This window comes from Ixodes scapularis, unplaced genomic scaffold (assembly GCF_016920785.2).
Source record: "Ixodes scapularis isolate PalLabHiFi unplaced genomic scaffold, ASM1692078v2 PGA_scaffold3__209_contigs__length_174095766, whole genome shotgun sequence".
NCBI lineage: Eukaryota > Metazoa > Arthropoda > Arachnida > Ixodida > Ixodidae > Ixodes > Ixodes scapularis.
Window position 1 is genome coordinate 106,447,358 of NW_024609868.1, and position 22,577 is coordinate 106,469,934.

At 45.3% G+C, this 22,577-nt stretch overlaps 1 protein-coding gene across 1 annotated transcript in view; it reads left to right on the forward strand.

Annotated features, from left to right (window-relative positions):
- The first annotated feature begins 249 nt into the window (after window positions 1–249).
- Window positions 250–22,577, forward strand: part of LOC115313160 (venom metalloproteinase antarease-like TtrivMP_A) — an 89,652-nt gene continuing 67,324 nt past the window's right edge. Inside the window, exons 1-4 of the mRNA XM_040211616.1 lie at window positions 250–283; window positions 2,171–2,328; window positions 3,219–3,311; window positions 4,011–4,128. Of these exons, the coding sequence (XP_040067550.1) occupies window positions 250–283; window positions 2,171–2,328; window positions 3,219–3,311; window positions 4,011–4,128 (403 nt within the window). The remainder of the gene's footprint in view (window positions 284–2,170; window positions 2,329–3,218; window positions 3,312–4,010; window positions 4,129–22,577) is intronic.

A 22,577-nucleotide genomic window follows, 5' to 3' on the forward strand; every position in this document is an offset into this window, starting at 1 on the left:
AGTTGACCGCGCTATTTCTGAAGCTGAGTCAGACACTACTGTTCTGGCAGAAGTTCATAAGCTCTTGCTCAAAGTAACGAGACAAGTCGAGAAGGCCCTTCCAGACTCTACCCTGACTACCAACGAAAATTAAAAATCAGCAGAAATTCTGCGTGAGCGACGCAACTTTATTTGCCGTCCAGAGTTTGCGCAGCAAATTTGCATTCACCCGAAGTACAGGAGGAGTGTTCTTAAATAAAGTCGTATAACATGCTATGGATTACATCACAGAAGTGGCAGGAAGGTTAGGTCCTGATGCGAGAAAAGTGCTGTCTAATCTTGCTGAATTGAGAACCCTGTCAAGTGTATGGAGAAAGAAGGAACTGGACGATTCGGCAAAGCATACGCCACCATCCCCGCGGTTTCAAGGGTTACGTGAATCTGAGCACCTGACACCAATCGCCTGTCGTTTACTTCAAGCACCCTCATACACCGCTGCGCGCAAATGAAACTAGTCGAAGCTGAGCAGAGTCCATACCAAAAGTAGAAAGAGGCTTAAGATACACAAGGTGCCAAAGCCGGGGTTCGTGCGCTCCCACTTCGATCTGAATTGTCTTGATCTAACATACGACGGCGGAAATGACTCAAGCATGAAGTCAGGGTATACCCCCAATTCACCTACTGCTTTGGAACGTGCTTCTTGTTTGATAAAATGAGCTTAGGAACAAAAAAAATATACGTCGTCACTAGACACCTGTTTCAACTTTGGTTGTGTTCTGAACATAATAGTTGCAGCTGTGCCCTTGGAAGAAAGAGGAAGATCTGAAAATAAATCAACATGCAACTCGCAGAATTTATAGAAATCATGTATTGATTTTACTTGAATGGTTAACATGATTCAATAGTCCGTCAATCATAATGTTATCTTACTTAACTGTATGCGCTTGCTGGAGCAGTAGTGGATGCTTGATTGTGTATTATGGGAGCAAAGTTTTCGTTAACTAACAACGTGTTCAGCCTATGACAGAGCAGTTGAAGCCGTATTTCTTGGGAAACATGGTATTGGTAATGTAAAATCTTTCTTTTTTTTTTTTTTACATGCATGCCACAAACTTGAAACAGCACTATACGTTATAGTTGCGGGTGTGTGTGTCTCCGATTAATACTCTAACGTAAACTGCGTTAGCCATGGCTGCGTCATTTTCGCCTACAACGATCCCTCTGTGCAGTACGTACCAGCTCCTAGAACGAGCGCAGGGACACAGGGAGTCCTAACAAAAATGGCAATCGGTATTGCGACAGCAGCTTCTTCGTGGCCGTCAGCCGTTTTCGCCTTGCTTTTCAATCATTGGTCGAGTTGTCTGGCACAAGAGTAACCAAACTTTTGTAAGACACGAGCTTCATTTTTTTATTTGTTTTATATTTTAGACTTGCATAGCTGAACAGAGAGAAAAAAGCCATACGCCGTCTTGGGACGACGCCAACTTCACCATTACACGATCTTACCGCAAGGACAAATTTTACCACATTCTTCTGCTTCCAAGATAGAAACAGATGCCAATCTGGCTGAGACAGCAACAGAGCGACATGCTTTCAGGATTATACAGAATAACGTTCACAAGTGATATTCGTAACACGTTCGATGTAAAACCCACTGAAAACTCGCGCCTCCGCGGGCACAGCCACACACACACACATTAGCCCGTACCAGTAATAACTTCAACATTAGCACAAACACACGTACGCAAAATAAGAAACTTGCGGCGTTCAATGATGTAAACGCTTGAAAAGCAGCAGCGTATATGAGGTAAACAAGCACGAAGCACAAACGTTTTTGTGCCGTCTTGGAGGCACACTAAGACGCCGCCGCTCAAGTGAAGAGTCTCTTCGTTGAGCCTCCATGCCCGTTGGCCATTGCGACATGTAACTAGAGTGACACAGCCCAGAATAACGCTTCACATAAAGAATAAATTCTAATCGTGGAGTCTGCAGAAAAAACACGCCAACGCCAAGGAGCCATGTTTGTTGAAAGATTGCACAATCGCATTTAATCGTGACCGGCATGCAATGCGCACCGACAAGAAGCCGACGCCCTCGTGAGATGGTGCGGGCGCAAAGCCGCGCGGTCCGAGGTTATGCCGGGGCCGCACTTGCAAAGTTCTACATGTTCACACGAGAATTGTTGTTTCAGATGTTGTCTATCCCGTTCTGATTGAAAGCAGAAGCGGCAGTTCACATGGCGCTGTTCAAGTGACTAAGGATTACATCGTTAACTTAGAGGAATCCAGCGTCTTGGGAGAGAATTTGTTTTACACCGATACTCTAAATGGGAAGGTAACCCACGAGTTGGTAAGGAACGTTCCTCCTCTTAAATCCAAGCTTGAACTCGAAGTGTATTGCTTAGTTTCTGTTGTAGAAAAAATGAGAGAACAAGAATGGGAAGTTCAGTAAGCTTCGTATAAAACAGTAACTTCTGATACGAACTTCATCGAAAAAGTCGTCTTTACCTTGCTCTAAATATAAGCAGATTTCGGGTCCTGTCAAGATTAATAAAAATGACCGCATACACCTGACGTGCGTGAAAAACTTCAATATTTTTTAGGGTTTCAAAAATATTTCTACTATTTTTATTACCGTTTATAAATGTAGCAAGTATGTCTTTTAAATCATGAATTGCGATTTCGGTTACGTTTAGTGGGAGATTTCTTTTAATTCTACTCAACTGAGATATGGAATCAGTTTGTAGACTCTCGCATTGTTTGGAAAAACGTAAAAGTTCGGCGCAATAAAACTGTTCAGTTCCTTGAAGCAAGAGGGCAGCACACACCAAAAACTCAGACATATCGAATCAAAGCTCATTTCATTTTTATTGAGTGTGCCTCGGATCGTGTCAGTAAATAATATATGAAAAAACATGAGCCTGACTAGGCGTATCCTAGTTTAATCTACAAATATGCATGACTTCTCATGCCAAAATAAGGGAACACATACACAAAAAATGTATATTCGAATATGTCAGGTACATGAAATGTATATTTCACGTACCTGACATAGAATATGCTAAGTAAGATCATAACACTGGTCCTACATAGTATTACAAAATATTGATTAAGTAGGACGTACATGGCGTAACACATTTTGTATGGGCTAACGTCGTTATTAAATCATTTGAAAGAAAAAATACTGATATTGTAGTGAACGATTTTTTTATATTACTAACAATATATTGTTCCTTTTAGATGGATACCACATCACTACGCAATAGCGTTTATGAAAACTCGGAACACGCAGCTTCTTTTACTATAACTAAAACACCAACGGGGATAGAAATGGTATGAAACATATGATATTGTAGTGAGTGCGCAGGCGAGCTGGTGGAAATTAACCATTCTGATGTTAGCCTGAGACTGAGGCAGGAAAAGAGGAAGTTTCAAAGTAGAAGAAAAAGGAACATCCTTTTTCTTCTACTTTGAAACTTCCTCTTTTCCTGCCTCAGTCTCAGGCTAACATCAGAATGGTGTATGAAACATATATTCGTTTTGTCTCCTTGAAAACAGTGGGGACCGAGCGTCAAGTGTAGCAAACAGCAAATAAAGTTTTTATTATTATTATTATTATTTTAGCCTCTTCTTGGAGGTTAGATCTCAGCCAAATATTTTCGCCTACCAATTTGCTCCTTCAATTCACAAAAATAGCCAATCTGAACAGAATAAGAAAAATCTCAATGTACTCGAAGCATAAATTATCACAGTATTTTTTATACATAAGTGACTTCACATATTACGAATTACATATAGTACTTATCTAATCACTAACCCATAAATTACTGCACTAATTATTGAATGAAAAAAAAGACTTCACTAATTACTATGCACACGAATTAGTTAACTAATCAAACAATATATAAAATATGTTTACAAAGAAGGCTTCATTAACTGTTGGTAGCTGTAAAAGAGGATACTAGTTCATAAATGAATCGTACACTGCATATAGCGGACGATTGTATATAAGTCTAATCTTTTTTTATACAGGAAGGTTACCTCAATTTTAAGCACGGAATTAAGCCCCTGAGAATAAATGACAGATCTGGACGAATTCCTCACAAAATATTTCCCCTTCCGAAGCTTGAGGGAGAGATTGATCTTGATCGTAAGTATGCTTCTCAAGCAGTTTTTTATTAAACATGTATGGCGAAATCGCATACCGGTCCTTGCGTGATGCTTGATCTCGCATTAACATTATTGCCTCGAAACATTCACTTTTAGATAAAATGTGTCATTGCACTTCTGTCACAAACAATATTCAGTACAACGCGCATTGGAAACAAAATCTCAAAATGTATTCTATGTTTTATCACGCTGTATTTTGAAAGTGTTGTTAGAGCGCAGCTCTTAGGCGCCCGTTTCCGCTTTGAGCGGCGGCGCGCCGTCGCCGTTGCAGTTGGCGTAACTGCGCGCGTTGTATTTTGAGACGTCCCAGTCTCCCGCTTAATTAAGCGGTGAAACTGAATTGAGGTTGAGATTATGTGACGGCAGTTTGCCCCGCTAAATTTAGCGGGGCAACTGAATGCGCAGTGTTACATTATGGGAGGTCATAGACCGACACACCAATTCATTTTCCCTGCTAAATTTAGCAGGAAATTGAATTGGTGTTGAGGTTACGTGACCTCAATCTTCCCGCCAAATCTAGCAGAGAAACTGAATTTGTTCATAGGCGACGTAACATGAAGTCATGTGACGTCATTTTTTCCGCTAGATTTAGTGGGGAAATCGAATTGGTATCGAGGTCACGTGGCATCCTTTTTTTTTTGCTAAATTTAGCAGGGAAGCTGTGGGAGGAGGAGAGTGTACGGAGGAGGAGGTCAGAGTACGGAGGATGAGGAGGAAGGAGCACGGGAGGGGGTAAGGGGTGGATACGGAGGAGGAAGGTACGAAGGAGGAACAGGATATGGAAGAGGAGGACGGTGCAGACCCAGAATGTGATAAGAGTGGTCTAGATTTGCACATATATATAGGGTGTCCGCAAGTCACCAGGCTCGTTCTAAAATAAACCGTAAAAATCGGCGCCTGGTCACAGCAGCCTGAACTTTTCTTCAAAGGTGTATTTCACAGGTCGGTTTTTTCTTGTAAGAGTTCAAAATGCGCAACTCTCTTTCTCTAAGAAAATAGGGCCAAAAAGCTTGACAGGGTCAACTGCGGGCGGCGAGGCAGACAACCAAGTCGAGTTGCGGGACGCGTTTGGTGAGCCTATTAATAGATGGCGTCGGGAGCAGCGTCAGAAGCTGTAGCCGTCCAGCGAAATAAAGCAGACACACAAACAAAACTTGTTGGCAGCAGAAGCGCCGTAGTTAAGCAGACGCTTTTTTTTTCTACTTTAAGGTTTGCTTTTATTGTACGCATTTATTTTTTAACCAGGGGTACATTACAGAGAGATTGTATTCGTTTTAATAAACCACAGTTGTCGCGAGCAGTCCCGATAAGGAGGTAGCGCCATCTATCTATATTAGCGTGAAACGCGCCCCCCTAGTCGACTCGGTCGTCTGCGTCGCCACCCGCCGTTGACCTTGGCAAGTTTTTTGGCCCTTTTTTTCAGAAAGGGAGCTACACTTTGTAATTTTACAAGAAAAACTGACTTGTGAAATACACGCTTGACGAGAAGTTTAGATGGCTACGTGCGGGCATCGATTGTTACGGTCAATTTTAGATCGATCCTGGTGACCTTGGGAGACCTTATATATATTTCCTTCTAAAATGGTTTAGCAGAGCATATCACAAAATCAAGATACCCCAACAGCTGCACTCTAATTTCGCATTACAGAAATTTACAAACGTATTTTATTTTTATTAATCTTACTTATATGAGTAATGGCTGACCACCATTACTCATATCTGCAATGGTGGTCAGCTTTGTGCTGAATAGAAAATTGAACGAATTACTCCGGGACATTTATTCAAGTATTTAATTGGTTAATTGGTATGCTTAGATACAACGATAAAAGTTTTGAAGTATTGCCAAAATAAATAAAATATTACGCATTTTCGGGCCACGCTTTTTAGGATTAGCCTACCCCTAGGGACGCAGAAACATCGTACGTGATTACAATCATTTAGTTTTACTTAATAGCTTGTCTTGCACAAATTAAATGCAAGAGACGTGGTACTTGATTTAACTTAAATATACTCTAGATTGCAACAGAAGATTTTTTTTCCGCTAATTTCAAAAATATAATTTATGTGTTATCTATCTCGAGATATTTCTTCCTTCCGAATGAAACAGTAGACTCAGAAGAAGCATAGAGCTTTAGTTAGTCCTCACGCCGTAGTAACAACATAAAAAACGTGGGGAAGACAAAATTAGAATATCTTTGTGCATAACTTGTCACATAAATTGTCACAATCTTTGCAATCATAAGACCTAACTCTGGCCTCATACGGCTTTGCTATAATGCGTTAGTTAGTGCATGGAAACGTTTTTTTGACGTATCTATGGCTTTTCGCTGGTTCGCCACATAATTGCCAAAGAGACAGGCTTGAGCCAAAGATGCCGCGTGTGAACCGAAAAACCAGAAGTGAAGCCTTACTCTTGCACTAGCTTGGCGAAACATTACCAATATACCCAAATTCTAACCAAAGAATTTTAAGTTTGGCGTTACCTTGGCTTCCTTAGGCTCTCTCAATTCTTAAATTCCCAAGCAAAACAAAAATGTTGGTCCAAAAAACTTTCCTACCTGAATTTCAGAAATAAATTTCACCACATCATTCTTGCCGCTGAGTTCGACAGCGATGAAGGACTTGTGTCGCAATCCCATGGGAGGGCGGATGTTTTACCGCTTAATGGGTTAAGAATTTACTTATTAACTAATGCATTTATCGATTAATCACTAATTCGATTGAATGATTTCACAACCCTAAAAATATAAGGCAGTCATTTCTACTTTCACTTCACCCACCTGAGTTTTTACCTTTCTCTGAAACCCACCGAGCAACTCAGAGAGGTTATGTTGTGATTAAGGCAATGATCGATACTTGGGAATGCTAATCGACCAGAAGGGGGCAAACCTTAAAAATTTCCTTACAAACGTTTACAACTATACTATAGCTTCTTTGTCATCTGAAAATGTTCTCCAAGTTGTGATGGTGTCGGCTTACAGAGGCGCGTGCCGTTGACCGATGCCACAGATTGTTCTTTCTCATGCCATGCCTCGCCAAGTTTGTCCGTGACATCTGTTTGTGTGTGCCGTTGTCTTTTTCGTCGTGGGCGCTGTTTGATTGGTCGCTACATACCCATTACCTTGCTCTAGTATTATTTCACATAATTATGAGTATCAAAAACTGTTCACATAATTTTTCTACTACGCAAGAGGATCCTTTAGTGGTATTACAACGGTACGTACTGAAGGCTATAAATATTACCTTCAAACGTTCAATCGCTATTATTTAAGTTGAAAGCGACTTCATATGATTGTCTTTGTGTACATATTGATTACACCCAGCTTTTGAAAAAATCGCATTGATCACATCCTTGCTAAAGCTAATATCATGTTAGGCTGCATAAAAACTTACCTTGATCCTCTATCTGTCCTAGACGATTGTTCAAATCCCCTCATTATCGTCATCATCATAATGCCTTTATTTGTGCCAATGAACAACCAACAAAGGTCTACAATGTGGCACAGTGAAAAAAAAATTGCATAACTTTAATATATGTTGAACTGATTAAACTAGCATACAACAAAACACGACAGTACATTTTTAGCGACGGAAAATAATCTCATCTAATTGTCTACTGAGATTTACGTAGATATCACAAATATCAAACTTTTCATGCCTAAGATTGTTTACACTTGTCTGCATTCTTGTTGTTGGTGATGTCATGTGTTGATTGTGGGGATAAAAAGTGAGAGCTGTCCTATTTGAGCGAGTCGGTACGTTAAAGTTCACTGTGAACAAAAGTGTTGAGTCAGTGTCCCCGTGAACTATTTTATACAAGAAGGCAACATCGCAGGATAATCTTCTGAGGGATAGACACTGTAGGCCAAATTTGTCGAGCAGGAGTTCATAGTTGTAAAAATGCCTTCCGCCAAAGTATTTTTCATAGATTATGCGCACAAAACGTCTCTGAACTGGCTCTATTTTTGCTGCATCACGTAGTGTCAGTGAATTCCACACCACAGAGCCAAAGTCTAGTCTCGATCTGATAATAGAACAAAATAAACGAAGGAAACAAGCATAGTTGGCAAACGTTCTAGTTAATCGAGTAATAATTCCAAGCAGGGATGGGCAGTATTTCAAATACAAGTATTTGAAATACGTATTTCAAATACTTTGTGTATTTTGCATTTGTATTTAAATACAAATTGGGTAATGTATTTGACGTGTGTATTTAAATACTAAAAACGTGGGTATTTTAAATACAATTGTAATTAAATACAATTTTGTGGGCGAAAATACATCCCTCAAATTTATTGTCACGACTCATTTTGCTCATCCTAAGACGTGTCCAGAGCAGGAAGAAAACTACGTTCTGCACTGAATGCAGTGTCCCTCAATCAAGCAGAAGCGTTTGGTGACTTTGTGATTACGGTGCTAGTCCAGGGCAAGAATAGTGACGAAATCAACGTTCACAGGCAGACTGGCTAAATAAGTGCCTGTGACAACTTATGATGCTTTCCAGCCTGATTTCCATCCATATTTTTGCCATTCTAAATGCGCAGGTCGTCCAGATTTTCGTAACTGGTGCGAGTTGCAACAACGAAAAATTCTCTAGCTAGTGCTGCGCGTCTTGGTCGTCTCGGTTCTTTGTTGGTGCTGCTTGCAGCACTGTACAGTGCTGCTTGCAGCACTGTACTTTTTTCACCTATTACGTCCAAGCTGATTACATTTTTTGTGATTATATTTCTATTACGTTACTAGAGCCTCGCACACTAACTCCCGAGTGTGTGATGCAAAATTAAAATGAGATACCCAGAAACCCGTTGCAGGTGCCCTGAAGTCGCTGACGCAAATTTTGAGGAATGTATTTGGCAAAGTATTTGGAGGAGACCAAATACATTAGGTTGTATTTGTATCTTGCACTTAAATGCTTTTCTGAAAAAGTAATTAGATTAGTAATTAAAAAACATTTTTGACGAAGTATTTTGTATTTGTATTTCGATACATATTTGCATGTATTTTGCCCATCCCTGATTCCAAGTAATCTAAATGCAGAACAGGCAATATGGGCGACATGGCAGCCAAAGGATAGAGTAGTGTCAAAGTACACTCCGAGATCACAAAGCGATGATACTCTTAAAATGCACTTTTCATCAATTGAGTATGAATAGTGTATGATTTCACGTTTTTGCTAAAAGACATGACCTTAGTTTTTTCTGGATTGCTGATTAAGCAATTTTCCCGACACCACCCTACTGAAAAAAAACTATATGAACCCATACGGCAAACCATATGGAATAGTATGGATCTATATGGTTCCATATGGCCAACCGTATGGCATGGTATGGATTCATACGGTTCCATATGGCTGAACCATACCGAGCCATACCATACACATATGGTTCCGTATAGTTGGATATGGCTGAACCATACGAAGCCATACCATACACATATGGTTCCTTATAGTTGGATATGGCTGAACCATACGGAGCCATACCATACACATATGGTTCCGTATAGTTGGATATGACTGAACCATACCGAGCCATACCATACACATGTGGTTCCGTATGGTTGTATAGTCTAGCCCATACAAAACTATATTCATTCATATGGTCGCACCAGTACCATATACTCAACCGTTTACGTTCATATGACTGCAAACAATTCCACCTTATTGTCACGCGCGTCGCCGACCAAGCGCTCGTGGCCGAATGTTTATCATCTTTAAATCCTACGCAAGGGGCTCGAGGTTTGATGCCTGGGAGCGGGCGCGCCTTCTTGTTATTTCTGTAAATTTTGAGTTCTGGTAAATTGGAGAACCCTGTTGCTTATTTGTTGTTTGAATGTTCTATGGGCCGAACCTCCTACGCTGATTTTTTCAGGAGCCCACTTGTGTACATAAGGAGCTCCGTGTTGCGAGCCGGGGTCAGTCTCGCCCCAGCATTTGATTGGAAGTGGATATTCTGCTGGTAGCTGGCACACCAGGGGAAAAAAATGCCGGCCGTTGTCCCATATCGGTCTCGTATAAAACAAATTGTGAAAACACCAATTCGAAGTTGTAAAGTGGCGCAGTGGTAAGGTGTCTGTTTCATAATCAGTAGAACACTGGCGACACTGTTTCAATCCTGTTACAGGTTCGGTGAAAAAAAAAAAAAATATTCTATGCAAACAAATTTATAATTTTGATAGGACCGCTAACCGGACGATAGGTCTACGCCCTGGTGACGGACTCACAGTGAGGGAAGAAGGAACAACACAGACTCCTTTCTTTCCAACCACAGGATGGTTTACTGAAAATCCGATAGACATAAAACAAAACAAACAAAACTCCCGACAGCGAGGCACAACGGACCGCCCCACAGAGAAAGCGCTCAGGCGCGACTTATCATGGAAACACGGCGCTCGTTCAAAGAACATTTTCTGCAAACTCAAAGGAAGAAAAAAAAAAAAACAATTAAAAGGGGGATAAACTATACAAAGTAATATGGGGGTGAGTGGCGCGAACCTGAGTCCGGTGAGTGATATGGGGGTGACGCGGCCTCTTGCGATGTCGACCGAACTCGGGAGGTCGATGTGCGCTTGGGTGCTGTCGGCGTGGCTCCTCGGCGCAGGCACTCACCCACGAACGCACACACACTTGGGCGCCCAAAGAAGCGCTTGGACCAGGGAGCCCAAACACCTCCCGCGCTCAGCCTTCCGTCGCTACCGCAGTCCCGCCCAAACTTCGCGTTGCGTTCACCCCCCGGCCAAGTCTTCGCGCACACTCCCTTGGCTCGGCTCGGAATCAAGCCGAGGTCCTCACTTTCCCAAATTCTAGCGGCAGACACCACTCTCCCTCGCCCCCCCCCCCCCCCCCCCCAAAAAAAAAAAAAAAAATAAATAATTGTTTTTTTTGCAGTTGTAACAACAAAATACATTTAAAAAAAAAAAAAAAAAAAAAAAACGTCTTAGGCAAGTTTTGCAGTGAGCCTACCCCAGCTAACCATAAAGCGCACCCCCACTCCGACATCTGGAAGCTATTCCCAACATTCCGGGAAGCGAGTCGCCCATCGCTACCAACTCTCCGTTTCACCTTCAGACCGAGCGCAGTGGACGCCACGATCCATCCCAGCCGATCCAGCGCCGGGAAAAAGTCGCGTGACCTGCCGGTGGGGCGGGGCGACACAGGGAGCTCAAGGTCGCATGACACTCCCTCAACGCCACATTGGCTGGGATGGCTCCTAGCGTTCCCTGTGCTCGGACGGAAGGTGAAACGGAGCAACCTCGCGAGAAATGTCTTCGGGACGAGGGAGGGGCCAGGGGGCCATAAAACAGAAAGCGGGCGAGGCGAACGAGGCCCGAACCACCCTGCCGCTCAACGCGCGGGGCAAAGGAGCGTCCGGCGATCGGATGCGCTTCCTCGCGAGAACTCCAAAAAATAAATAAATAAATAATAATAATAATAATAATAATAATAGTCGAAATCTGTGACAAATCCCTATAACGCAGGGGTCTCCAAACTTTTTGGCCAAGGGGCCGGATTGGGGACCTCTCGCAGTCTCGAGGGCCGGAAAACAAATACCTGTTATAAATCATTAAAAACAATATTAATAAGCCCTGATGAGCATTTAAATAGAGGAACTCAAGTTAGAGTAAAAACGAGAAGCAATCAAGGGTGGATTAATACATATACTTTATTTCGAAATTCAGCATATAGGTAATTGTGACATACGATAAGTGTGACCCAGATAACCCACCAGGCACAAATCAAAGCGCATATGAACTCTGGAATATTCGCACAGATAAAAAAACTAACGAGAACGGTAAAACTGTGATGACAATATGCAATAGTTATCACACATGACTCATATCACAATATACACGAGAACGCAAAGAAATTTTAACGTAGTTACAGATATGAAGCAGGAGACTAAGCACGGTGAACCTGATGATGACAACATACGACTATATGCCACAAAACACTAAGCAGTATTTGAGCCGGAATGCATCAGATTTTCGACACATTTACTCGGACATGAGGTGCAGGACTAATGTGAGCGGTGTAGCTGATCCTTCGGCTTTATTATTTCGCTGAACTGCGGCTTCAAGCTTGATGAGCCAATAATTAGGAGGGACTTCAAGTGTTCAACAGACACGTTAGCTCTGTATTTGGATTTTACGTACTTCATCCTTGAAAATGTCTGCTCACAAAGGTATGTAGTGCAAAAAAGCAGTTTATTTCAGGTTTGGAAATTGCTCAGAGCCCAAGGATTTGTAAAACTGTATAAAATTTCCTACCTTGTAGTTTTCCTTCAGAATGTAGTTTGACTGTAAGTCAAACTACCATTCTGAATAAACTACAAACTGTAAGTCAAACTACAAACTAACTCTCCTATCGAAGTCAGAAAGCCGTTCGAAAAATTGCCTCTGAAGGTATCTGAGGATTTCCATTGCGAAGAATGAGGGGAATTCCACATCAGTCTCTGTACGGAGCTTTGCACAATAGGGGAAGTGATCCCAGGTCTGGTTTCACACTTGTCTTTCGAAGAGCTGTAATTTCACCCTGAATCCTTTAATATCCATGGATACGTCATGAATAAGACGTGTCTCGCCTTGCAATCTCACATTCAGCTTATTCACGTGCTCCGTCAGGTCTACACAGAACGACAATTTCCAAAGCCACTTACTGTTCGAAAGCAGCGGTTCGGGCCGCTTCTTGTCTGCGAGAAATTTCCTTATTTCTTCTCTAAAGTTGAAAAAACGCGAAAGCAGTTTACCGCAACTCAGCCATCGCACGCCAAACGTCTACAAACTCCGATTCACCATCTTTTAGGAATTCACGAAACTGGCTATGATTAAGCCCATGCGACCTTATGTAATTCACGGCTGAAACCACAGCTTTTAAAACACACGACATGTCCACATATCTCCCACAGAGTGCCTGCTAAAGAATCGTACAGCCCCCCCTACCCCCCCCCCCCCCCCCCCCCCCACCCCAACGCACCGCTTGCGCGGCTGGAGCCGCGTTCGAGATTCTTCTATCCTTCGTCCTCCCCTAAGCTGACAGCGCACTGAAAGCTGCATACCCGCTAAACCAGTCAACTCCCGGTCTTTTGCCACGTGATCACACCCTCTCTGCATATTATTCACGAGTGGAGAGCGAGATCTGGCGATAAGAGACATGCAGTTGATTGGTCCGGCGAACACGCAGCTTCCACCGCACTGTCAGTTTTCGTGTGAACCGAGCATTCAAAATGCCTTTTTCGCTTCGGCGTCGAGCGAGAAATACGATGAGGTGTTCTCTCTTTCCGGTATGTTCGGTGCTCGTCGCGCCGTCGCGTCTTTACGCGCACTTCTGCCCGCACTGGTAGCAGCGGGCCTATACTGGTAGCGGGCCGTGGGCCGGAGCTCAATATAAGCACCATGGCCAGCCGCGGGCCGGTCAGAAAGCCTCCGCGGGCCGGATTTGGCCAGCGGGCCAGGGTTTGGAGTCCCCTGCAACGCTTAATTTTCTTTCTTTCTTTCTTTTTTTTTTTTTTGCTGAGGCATTTGGCGATATTTACAACATTTGTTTTCTACAATTAACAAAGAAAAAAAAAAAAAAAACGAATATTGTCTACGAAACTTTGCTGAACTAAACGGTAAGTGGAGGACAGTGGGGTCAGTGGAGGACGGGAGGCACTCACTTGATCGAATGACGTTTTAGCGAACGCCCACTAATGAGCAGCCGCAGACTGTCGCTGCGAAGCGGCGCGAACGCAGGCGGGGGGTTAACACGATCTCCAGTGATACACGCGCCGTCCGAAATTGCTGGCAATTTTTCCCCGGGCTGTTGTGCCAGCTGCCGCAAAATAGCCCCACCCGCGTTTCATCCTGCGGTTCTTCCGTCATCGCCGCCTGCGACGCTAGTCTTTTTCTATTTTGTTTTGGGCACAAGTTTGCCCCATTAATCGTTTAGTTTGCTTCTATTTTCATCGCCTCATCAATCGTCATTCGTGAAATTCTGGTGGAGGTGCGGGCTAACGCAGCCCATGAAGCGTACCCCTCCAAGGCTTCACAGCCAAAGCCCAGTCCCCCACTCAAGAGTACCATCCGCACAAACTACCAAGACCCAAGGAAGCCGCTGCACCCAAGGCCTAACCCCGGAATTCTGACTTTTGCCACTCAAGAACACGCAACCAACGAGGCCGACGATGGACAACCAGTTGTTGCAGACCCCGGTTGCCCCGCCGTCGTATACGTGCCTATCGCACCCCGGACTCCAACGCCTTTCTTCGGTGAGGTCCAAGAGAACATCAAGGATTGGCTGCAACACCATGAAAGCGTAGCCCGCCACAACGAATGGACGACTGAGCAGTGCCTCCACAACCTCTACCTCTCGCTTGAAGGCACTGCGAGGCACTGGTTTGATAACCACGAAGCCTCTTTCACTACATGGAAGTCCTGCCCACCGAATTGAAGCAAACGTTCATCAACCACCACCATCGACAGTGAACGGAGGACTTTCTCCAAATAGAAGGGTGCAGGGCCTCAACAATACCATGACCAGCTTTCTTGAAGATGTCATGGGCCTCAGTACCCGAGCCGATCCAGAGGCAGCTGAGGGAAAGAAACTTTGCGTCCTTAAGGATGGCGTGAAGGGTGAAATTTTCAAAGTCCTCGTTCGCAATCCCGACAGCCGTCGACGGTCTTGTGACTGCAGCCAGCAACATCGAGCGCGCGCTGTCGTCTTGTGCAAGCCATTACCATCGACTTGCTGGCGTGACTGCTCCTCCAATCGTAACATCTTTCCGACTGGACCTAACCAGTGCCGGTGCCGACAGACTTCGGGAAATTGTCTGCGACATCGTCCGGGAAGACCGCGGCTGATCGCCCGTCCTCTCTCTCACTCACCGAAGTCGTGCGAAAGGAGGTTCACCAAGCCTTCCAGCCTTAGGCTCCTGTCACCGTATCAGCTCCGGAGGAGATCACTGATCAATTAGTTACGCCGCAGTGGTCCGCCGAACACCACCACCTCCGCGTCCGTACAAGGCACCCCCCCGACATGAAGCTCCCTCGCCACGCAGTATCCCCGACACCAGGAAGATTGGGCGCACGTCCGCCGAGAACAAGCTTTGTCAAGAAAGACTGACCTGTGGCGAACAGCCGACCGACGCCCGCTCTGCTACATCTGCAAGGAAGCCAACCACATCTATCGTGGATGCTCCTACTGCCGACTTGGGCTGCGTGGGTTCGACCTGGACGACCACGCCCGAGGTACGGCGAACACCCTAACAACATCGAAGAGTACCTCCGATGTTAGCCATCCTCACCTCTCTCTGTTGTGAATCCACTGCCTCTCTGTTGTGAATCCCGCTCACCATCACCAAGACGTTCAGCGTGTCCAGTGCCACGACCCCGACGACAGAGCCTGTATCCCAGGGACTCCGGGGCAGGGGGGGTCCAGATTCCCCCCAAGATTTCTCAGGACGGGGCTGAGGCCCCCCCTCCGACTTCGAAGAAACGCAAAGCTGTTTATTCATCTATTGTAATTACTCCAGTCAGCGAGGCGGCAGAAGAGGCCGGATCAACGCCAAATAACCTTCTTCCGCTTTGCCCAACAAGGTGGACTGTCAGAATGAAGTCAATGAAAAGGTTCGCTGAAAACCTAGTTCAGGAGACACTGAACGAGCTGCTACAAACAGAATATTCGATTGCAGACAACAGCAGGGCCATTTTGAACGGTTATGGGAGGCTTCTGAAAATGTTTGAAACACTGCTAGGAATAAACATTTCTATAGCTATGTTCGGTCCATGCGAAGAGCCTGCGAGGGTACTGCAACGTTCAATGTTTTGCGCCGCAGGTATCAGAGGCAATGTCCCATCTGCGGTCTGATGTCGCGTTTGAAGAGTTGTGGGACTGCGCGAGCTCAACTGCAATGCGGCTAGTTTGAAGGACCTGCGCAGCGCAAAGCCAACAAAACCGCCAAAAAGGCTCAAAATGAGCAACAAACCTTCTTTACCAGTTGTACTCGATTGCAAGGCAGCGTTACGGAAGGAGTACTTGGAGGCTATAGACTGCATTCCGAGTGAAACTCAACGGCGGTTTGAATAGCCTGGTATGAAGCAGGCTAGTAAAACTAGAGAGCATTTTAACGCTGATGGGGGAAGACAGTTCACTACAGATGACCTGAAAAAGGCCCTAGGAGCTGCATGCATGTGATTTTGACCTGGCCCGACTCTGCGCAGTTTTTACTTTTGCCGACTCTTTTAAGCAACCTTGATTCCCTCACAATTGACTTCATATTGAGGACACTACAGGCAAAATCCGACGAAATTCGTGACCTCCTGGACCAAGTCGTAAAATATATGAAACTTCTTCATTCTGAGCCTGCATCTGTCGCTTTGTGGGAGCGCTCGTTTAGTGCCTTATGCCGCATTAAAATGCATCTATGCAGCCGCATGATTCAAGGGAGGCTAACATGCCTCTTCATTTTGTGCATTCAAAAAGGAAGAGTGTCGAGCTCAACCTGGACGACATCATCAAAAAATTTGTCTCCAGGACCGCCGAGCGATGGGCGACCTTTAGTCTTCTTCGAGACGATCAACGCACGTGGCTTTGGGGCCTACATGTGGATCTGTTTCCTTCAGCACGCTTTTGTGCACATTTTCACAATATGCATTAAGATGTCATTGTATATATGTAATTATCTTGGTTTACTTGTTCATTTCATAGTGTGGATGTCTTTTTGAATGAGCATTTCAAGAATAATAAACGTGATTCTCTGCAAACTCAGTTTTGCAATGCTGTGTACCCCCGTAGGAATTTTTAAATTGTCTGAAGCACTGTGCGTAAGTGTTTTTGCCATATTAGTGAGTTTTGGTGGATCGTACCTAAAAGCTTTGAGGGTCAGAATGTGCATGCGCAAAAAAGCAGTACAGTTGAACCTCAATTTAACGAAACCCGATTTAACGAGCAAATTCGGATTCCCCGCGCAGCCTATCCCGAAGAATGTCTTTCTCGACTTTACGAAGTTCCCGATTTAACGAAATAATTAGGGGGTCCCGGCGACTTCGCTAAATCGAGGTTCAACTGTATTGCATTCTACGCGTGTGCATTTCTGACCCACAACTGTGTTGCGTACGAGCCATTAAAACTCCCTACTGTTGTTATAAAGCAGGAAGGAAAAGTGATTGCACATGCTAAGTAAGGAACTTCATGCAAATAATATTTGATATTTTAATAAACAGTAAGTAAAAATAAAATTACAGAAATTTGGCTGCAGCCCTTGTCTCCTATAATAAAATATGCAAAAACAAAATGCTTGACTTCAGCCCCCCCACTCAAAATCTACTTCCGGAGCCAGGAAAACTAGCTGCGGCAACGCCTGGAGGTGGTGTTGCCGAAGACGATTGAAGTCAAGAGCCTCCAAGAACGCAGGAGCACATCCACTCTTCCGAAGCCACGTATCGCAATGACGCTCCTGCAACAGTGCGCAACAACCTAAACGTTACTGAGGGCCACGACGCATCAGCACTTGTGGACACCGGAGCAGACTACACAGTTTTGAGTGGGAGACTCTCTCACCGCCTTCAAAAAGTGACGTTGCTGTGGGATGGGTCACAGATACGAACCGCTCGAGGACACATCACGCCTGTCAAAAGATGAACTGCTTGCGTCAAAATTCACGGCGAGACGTGTCTTGTAAAATTCGTCGTTCTACAAAACTGTGCCAGAGACGTCATTCTCGGCATGGACTTTGTGTGAATACGGCGCCGTCATCGACCTTGGAGAGAACAGATTGACGTTGCGGACACCTGTTCCGCCTTCAGAAAAACCCCAAATAGCGTCAGCCACCGCGAGTATCTGCCGACCACGAAAACCTGCCGCCACAATCATGTTGTTGTGCCCGTCGTAGCAGATTCAGCTATCTGCGGAGAAGTTGTTCTGGAAGGCAACATTCAATTGCTCCTGGGAAAACGAATAGGCATCACAGGAGAAATAACTGAACTTCAGGATGGGCGCACTGCGGTCCTCATGACGAACTTCCGACAAGAAACGCAACACCCCTTGAAAGATATCACTGTGGGCCATGTCGAGGAACTCCGGAACTAAGCCGAAATCACCGCAAGAACTGAAGAGTCCTCGTCACCTCAGCAAGACAGTATGTCTCCCGCACAGCTCGACATTGACCCGAGCTTCCAGACCCGAAACGACGGCGCTTGATTAACCTCCTCGCCGAATACCGGGATTGCTTTGCGACGTCGTCGAAGGTGAGCAAAACCACCACCGTTGAGAAGCACTGCATCATTACCGAGGATGACGTGCTTCCTGTGCATCGGTCACAATACCAAGTCTCCATAAACGAAAAGGGGGTCATTCAGGAGCAAGTACATGAAAATGCGGAACAACGATATAATCCAGCCTTCAAGCAATCCGTGGGCCTCATCAGTAGTACTGGTTAAGACGGAACGCTTTGGTTTTGCGGGGACTATTGGCAGCTGAACACAGTGACGAAGAGATATCTATCTACTTCCTTGCATCGACCAAATGCTAGACCGGCTGTGTCACTCTCGGTATTTTTCATCGATGGACTTGAAGAGCAGCTACCAGCAGATCGAAGTTGACAAACAGGACCGAGAGAAGATAGCCTTCGTCACGCCGGATGAACTGTAGGAGTTCAAGGTAATGCCCTTCGGACTATGCACGGCGCCAGCAACTTTCCAGCGTGTCATGGACACCGTACTGGCGAGACTGAAGTGGCAGACCTGTCTTGTCGACCTCGACGACGTCATAGCGTTTTCAAGTTACTTCGACGTGCACTTGCGACGACTCCGAGCTGTTCTCCAAGCCATGCAGTCCGCCGGACTCGCACTCAAGCCGTCAGACTGTTCTTTCGCCTCTGACGAGTTGATGTTCCTAGGCCACATGGTTAGTAACATTGGCGTCTGCCCAGGCCCCAAGAAAACTCGTGCAGCCGCGGGATTTCCAGCGCAGACAGACAAAAAGGCCATGCAAAGATTCTTTGGACTTTGTGCCTACTTTCGACGTTTGTTTGGGATTTCGCAAGGATTTCTGCACCGCTCACAAACCTTACGAAAGATGCCGAGATGTTTGAATGGGCCGAGGAGCAACAGCAGGCATTCGCAGGCTGAAGCGAATACTCTAGACTTCTCCTGTTCTTAGACCCTTTGAATAGGACGGAGAAACCAAGATTCACACAGAAGCTAGTAGTGCAGGACTCGGGGCGGTACTGGGTTAAGTGCAAGGAGGCACTTAACCCAGTACCCTTTGGTACTGGGTTGCCCTTTGGTGAACACTTTCAACTGATCTTACAAGATAAACCTCATTGGAGTTTTGTATGAAGCTGCAGTACTCTAGGTGTTGCAGGACCAAGGCTGTGAAAGGCATCTAAGTGTGTTATGGCCTGTTCTACTAGGCATGCGAAGTACAAAATTCAGCGTTCCACACGTTTTGGACAAAATTGTTGACATGCTGTGGGAAGAAATGTAGCTGAATGTTTATTGCAGACCTTCTCAATGTTGTTCTGCAAACCCTCGTGGTTTCTGGGGTCACCTGATAAGCGGCACCAACATCCGGTTGTCCGTAACAGCAGTGGAGTCGATTGCAGAGAGGCATTATTATGATTAATAAATATGTTGAGAACAATTGGACTGGGCACACTGTCTCACGGAACTGTCCAGCACTTGGGTCACTGGAAATGGTTCCATGGTATGTACTGCACTCTGAGCGACTCAACTTCAAGAGTTCTAGTATGCACACATTTAATTCGCGTTAATGAGCACCAGTGGCTCGCTGGGCAAGCCGTAGGACTCAGCTTTCACGAAAGGCGGGGCAGAACTCGCAGCATAACAGCACCTTGCCATGCTTGTGGGAGGTTCATACTCCAGGTTACGGCGTCGCCAAAAGGGTAATCGGAAAGGTACCAGGACCAGCACAGCTCTACACTTCTTAGAACGATCCTTTCTGTAAGCAGTGTTCTCCACTGTATCAATCGACAAGGTGACCGCCATAAACCGAATCGTGCATCCACGTTTTACGTACCGCTAGAACCGTCGTGGGATGAGTCTCGAGAGTGAGTAAAGGTGCATCAGCTTATTCGGGACCAAGTGCCCATTTTGAGAATTACACTGAGAGTTGAAGCAACACAGAAGGCTCGCGTCTCGCAGCGTCACCTGTAGAATGACCGTTCGGAGCGTCGGGACACTGTGAAGGTAACACCATTCACATCGAAGAGCTCACCACTGAAGGGGGGTTACCGAGTTTTTAAGAGCCACTAATCGTAGTAATCGCATTCCAAAGACGCCGGGTTGTCGTAGATTGTCTTTCACCAGCTAGGTCATGTAGGGCTGAGGCCAAGGCTGGGGGATCCGACGCCGGAAACGTGCAGGAACCAAGCAGACGACGTGAGGCTCGCGGAGTCCGAGCCACGATCCGAGAAGCCCTAGTTGCAGCCTTGCCTCCGAGAAGACTGGATATTCTTTCCGGCGGGCACACAATACTTAGACAGCACGCCTGCGGCTGATGCGGATCGCAAGAGGTGGATAACAAGACGATCAGTGAACAGCCAATAGGTCCAGCACGCCGCACGGCACAGAGCACAAACAGAGACGATTGTCGCCGCCATGTTAAAATAAAACGAGGCTGAGCCAGGCCAAGCTTTAGTTTAGTACACGCATACTTTATTACAAATAAATATATAAATGTTGAAACAGTTTTTATTTATGTTTAAAATTTGTAATGTAAGTCGATTAAAGCAGGAACATTTACGTTGCGTCAAATGAGTTTCGTCGTAACACCTGTCGTCAAACCAGCGAACGTCGCCGCATCGCCATCGCCATCGTCACCAAAATCAAAAACAAACCAAGCTGCAAACTCTCGGGCCACCGTATTTCGGGCGGTTTCAGGCCTTTAGGCTTACGGAAAAACATCGAAGAACGTTCTTGAAGAAACAAAGTGTCCCAGGTGCCGGCGTGCCCATAGAGCCAGCTGTGGGTTTCAGTCTACTTGGTGAGTACTTTTCCAGCCCTTTCTTTTCGGAGCGTGTATCGCGTGTGCTTGTGTGTGCAGGCAGCGTGAAAGCGGACGTGTGCGGTTCCTTGTCGCACACATTCTTTGCTCATTGGATGACCCTCAAGCTTTTTCCAAGGAAGTACCGGAACCGACCTGTCACTGAGCGAGCAGTCAAATGGCGGGAACGGACCCAGAGGCAAGTTCCCACGGGGGCGTGGGGCGCCGAGCGAGGCGCTTGGTGAGTGATCGGGGAGCTTTATCTCTTAGATCGGTGTTCAAGGCTTGAGTCCTGCAAATCGGGTGGCGGCTTGGTACCACCTAGCTAGGCGGTGTGTTTTGCGGAACCCATGACTGCTGAAGGTACCAGTTTGCGTCCTAGCGCTCGTATTTGCACCCCGTTTGTTTCCACTGTGGGAGGTCGGATCCAAGTTCGATTTTCGTCCTGGGAAACTACTCGAAATATTGCGTGACCTGCGCCTTTGGAAGTACCGTCTGTATTGGTGACGTTGCTTGCGAAGAGTATAAGGAGTTATTTTTCGACTGTGGCACGGACTTTTTATACATACTAACCCTCTGGCAATACTTTATTGTGAAGGTCGGGAGAAAAAAAACGCGCATTGAGTAGTGCTAAAGAAAACAGAAAAAAAAGGTGTTCCAAACAACTTGAGGAGACCATGAGCTGATTTTCAAGCTACTGCCTCCTCAGTTCATAAGCAAAGTAAGAAATCACGTGGTCTTATTTCACTGGAACCCAAAGTTTTCGCAGCAGTCTGAGAGTCAGCGAGAACAAAGCCTTTGATAAAATTCACGCTTTACATTTTTGCAAGCACCAACAGCCAAAAAGTATAAATTACGTGTAAGCGATTGAGCGAGCGAAGAGACAAGCAATGGCAACCATTTTGCTATCACTCAGTCAGTCTCGCGACAAGGTAATCGCTTGAAAGCGACGGGAGCAAGCAGTCAAGTAATTGAGCGACATTTTCTAGAAATCCAAAAACCGAGCTACAGTGACAAGTCTCAGTTGCTCGTCTCGTTGCTTGCTAAACCGCTTACATGCGTTTCAGCCTTTATTGTGCGAATGCGAGAGAGACGTGCCATGAGTGAGTGCTGTGTTGCCAATCATTTCATTTAATTTATTTTCACCTTAAGGGCATGGTCAGGATTCGTGCAGTGTGCAACTCGTGCACTGGCACTTACGTGCCATTGTTATACAAATAAAGACAAACAAGAAAAGGAAGCTCATTAATCATACACAGTGGCAATAAAATACTTTTAACAAGAAAAATGAATCCGTAAGCTTGCTAGAAATACTTCTGGGATTACGATGGTGGATGGTAGGCTGTTCCAGTTGCAGATGGCTTGAGAAAGGAAAGACTGATTGAATGCGTTTGTGGAACTGGAAATACAAGATGACGTTCATTCCGGAGGTGGTGATAAAGAGTTCTTGAGGT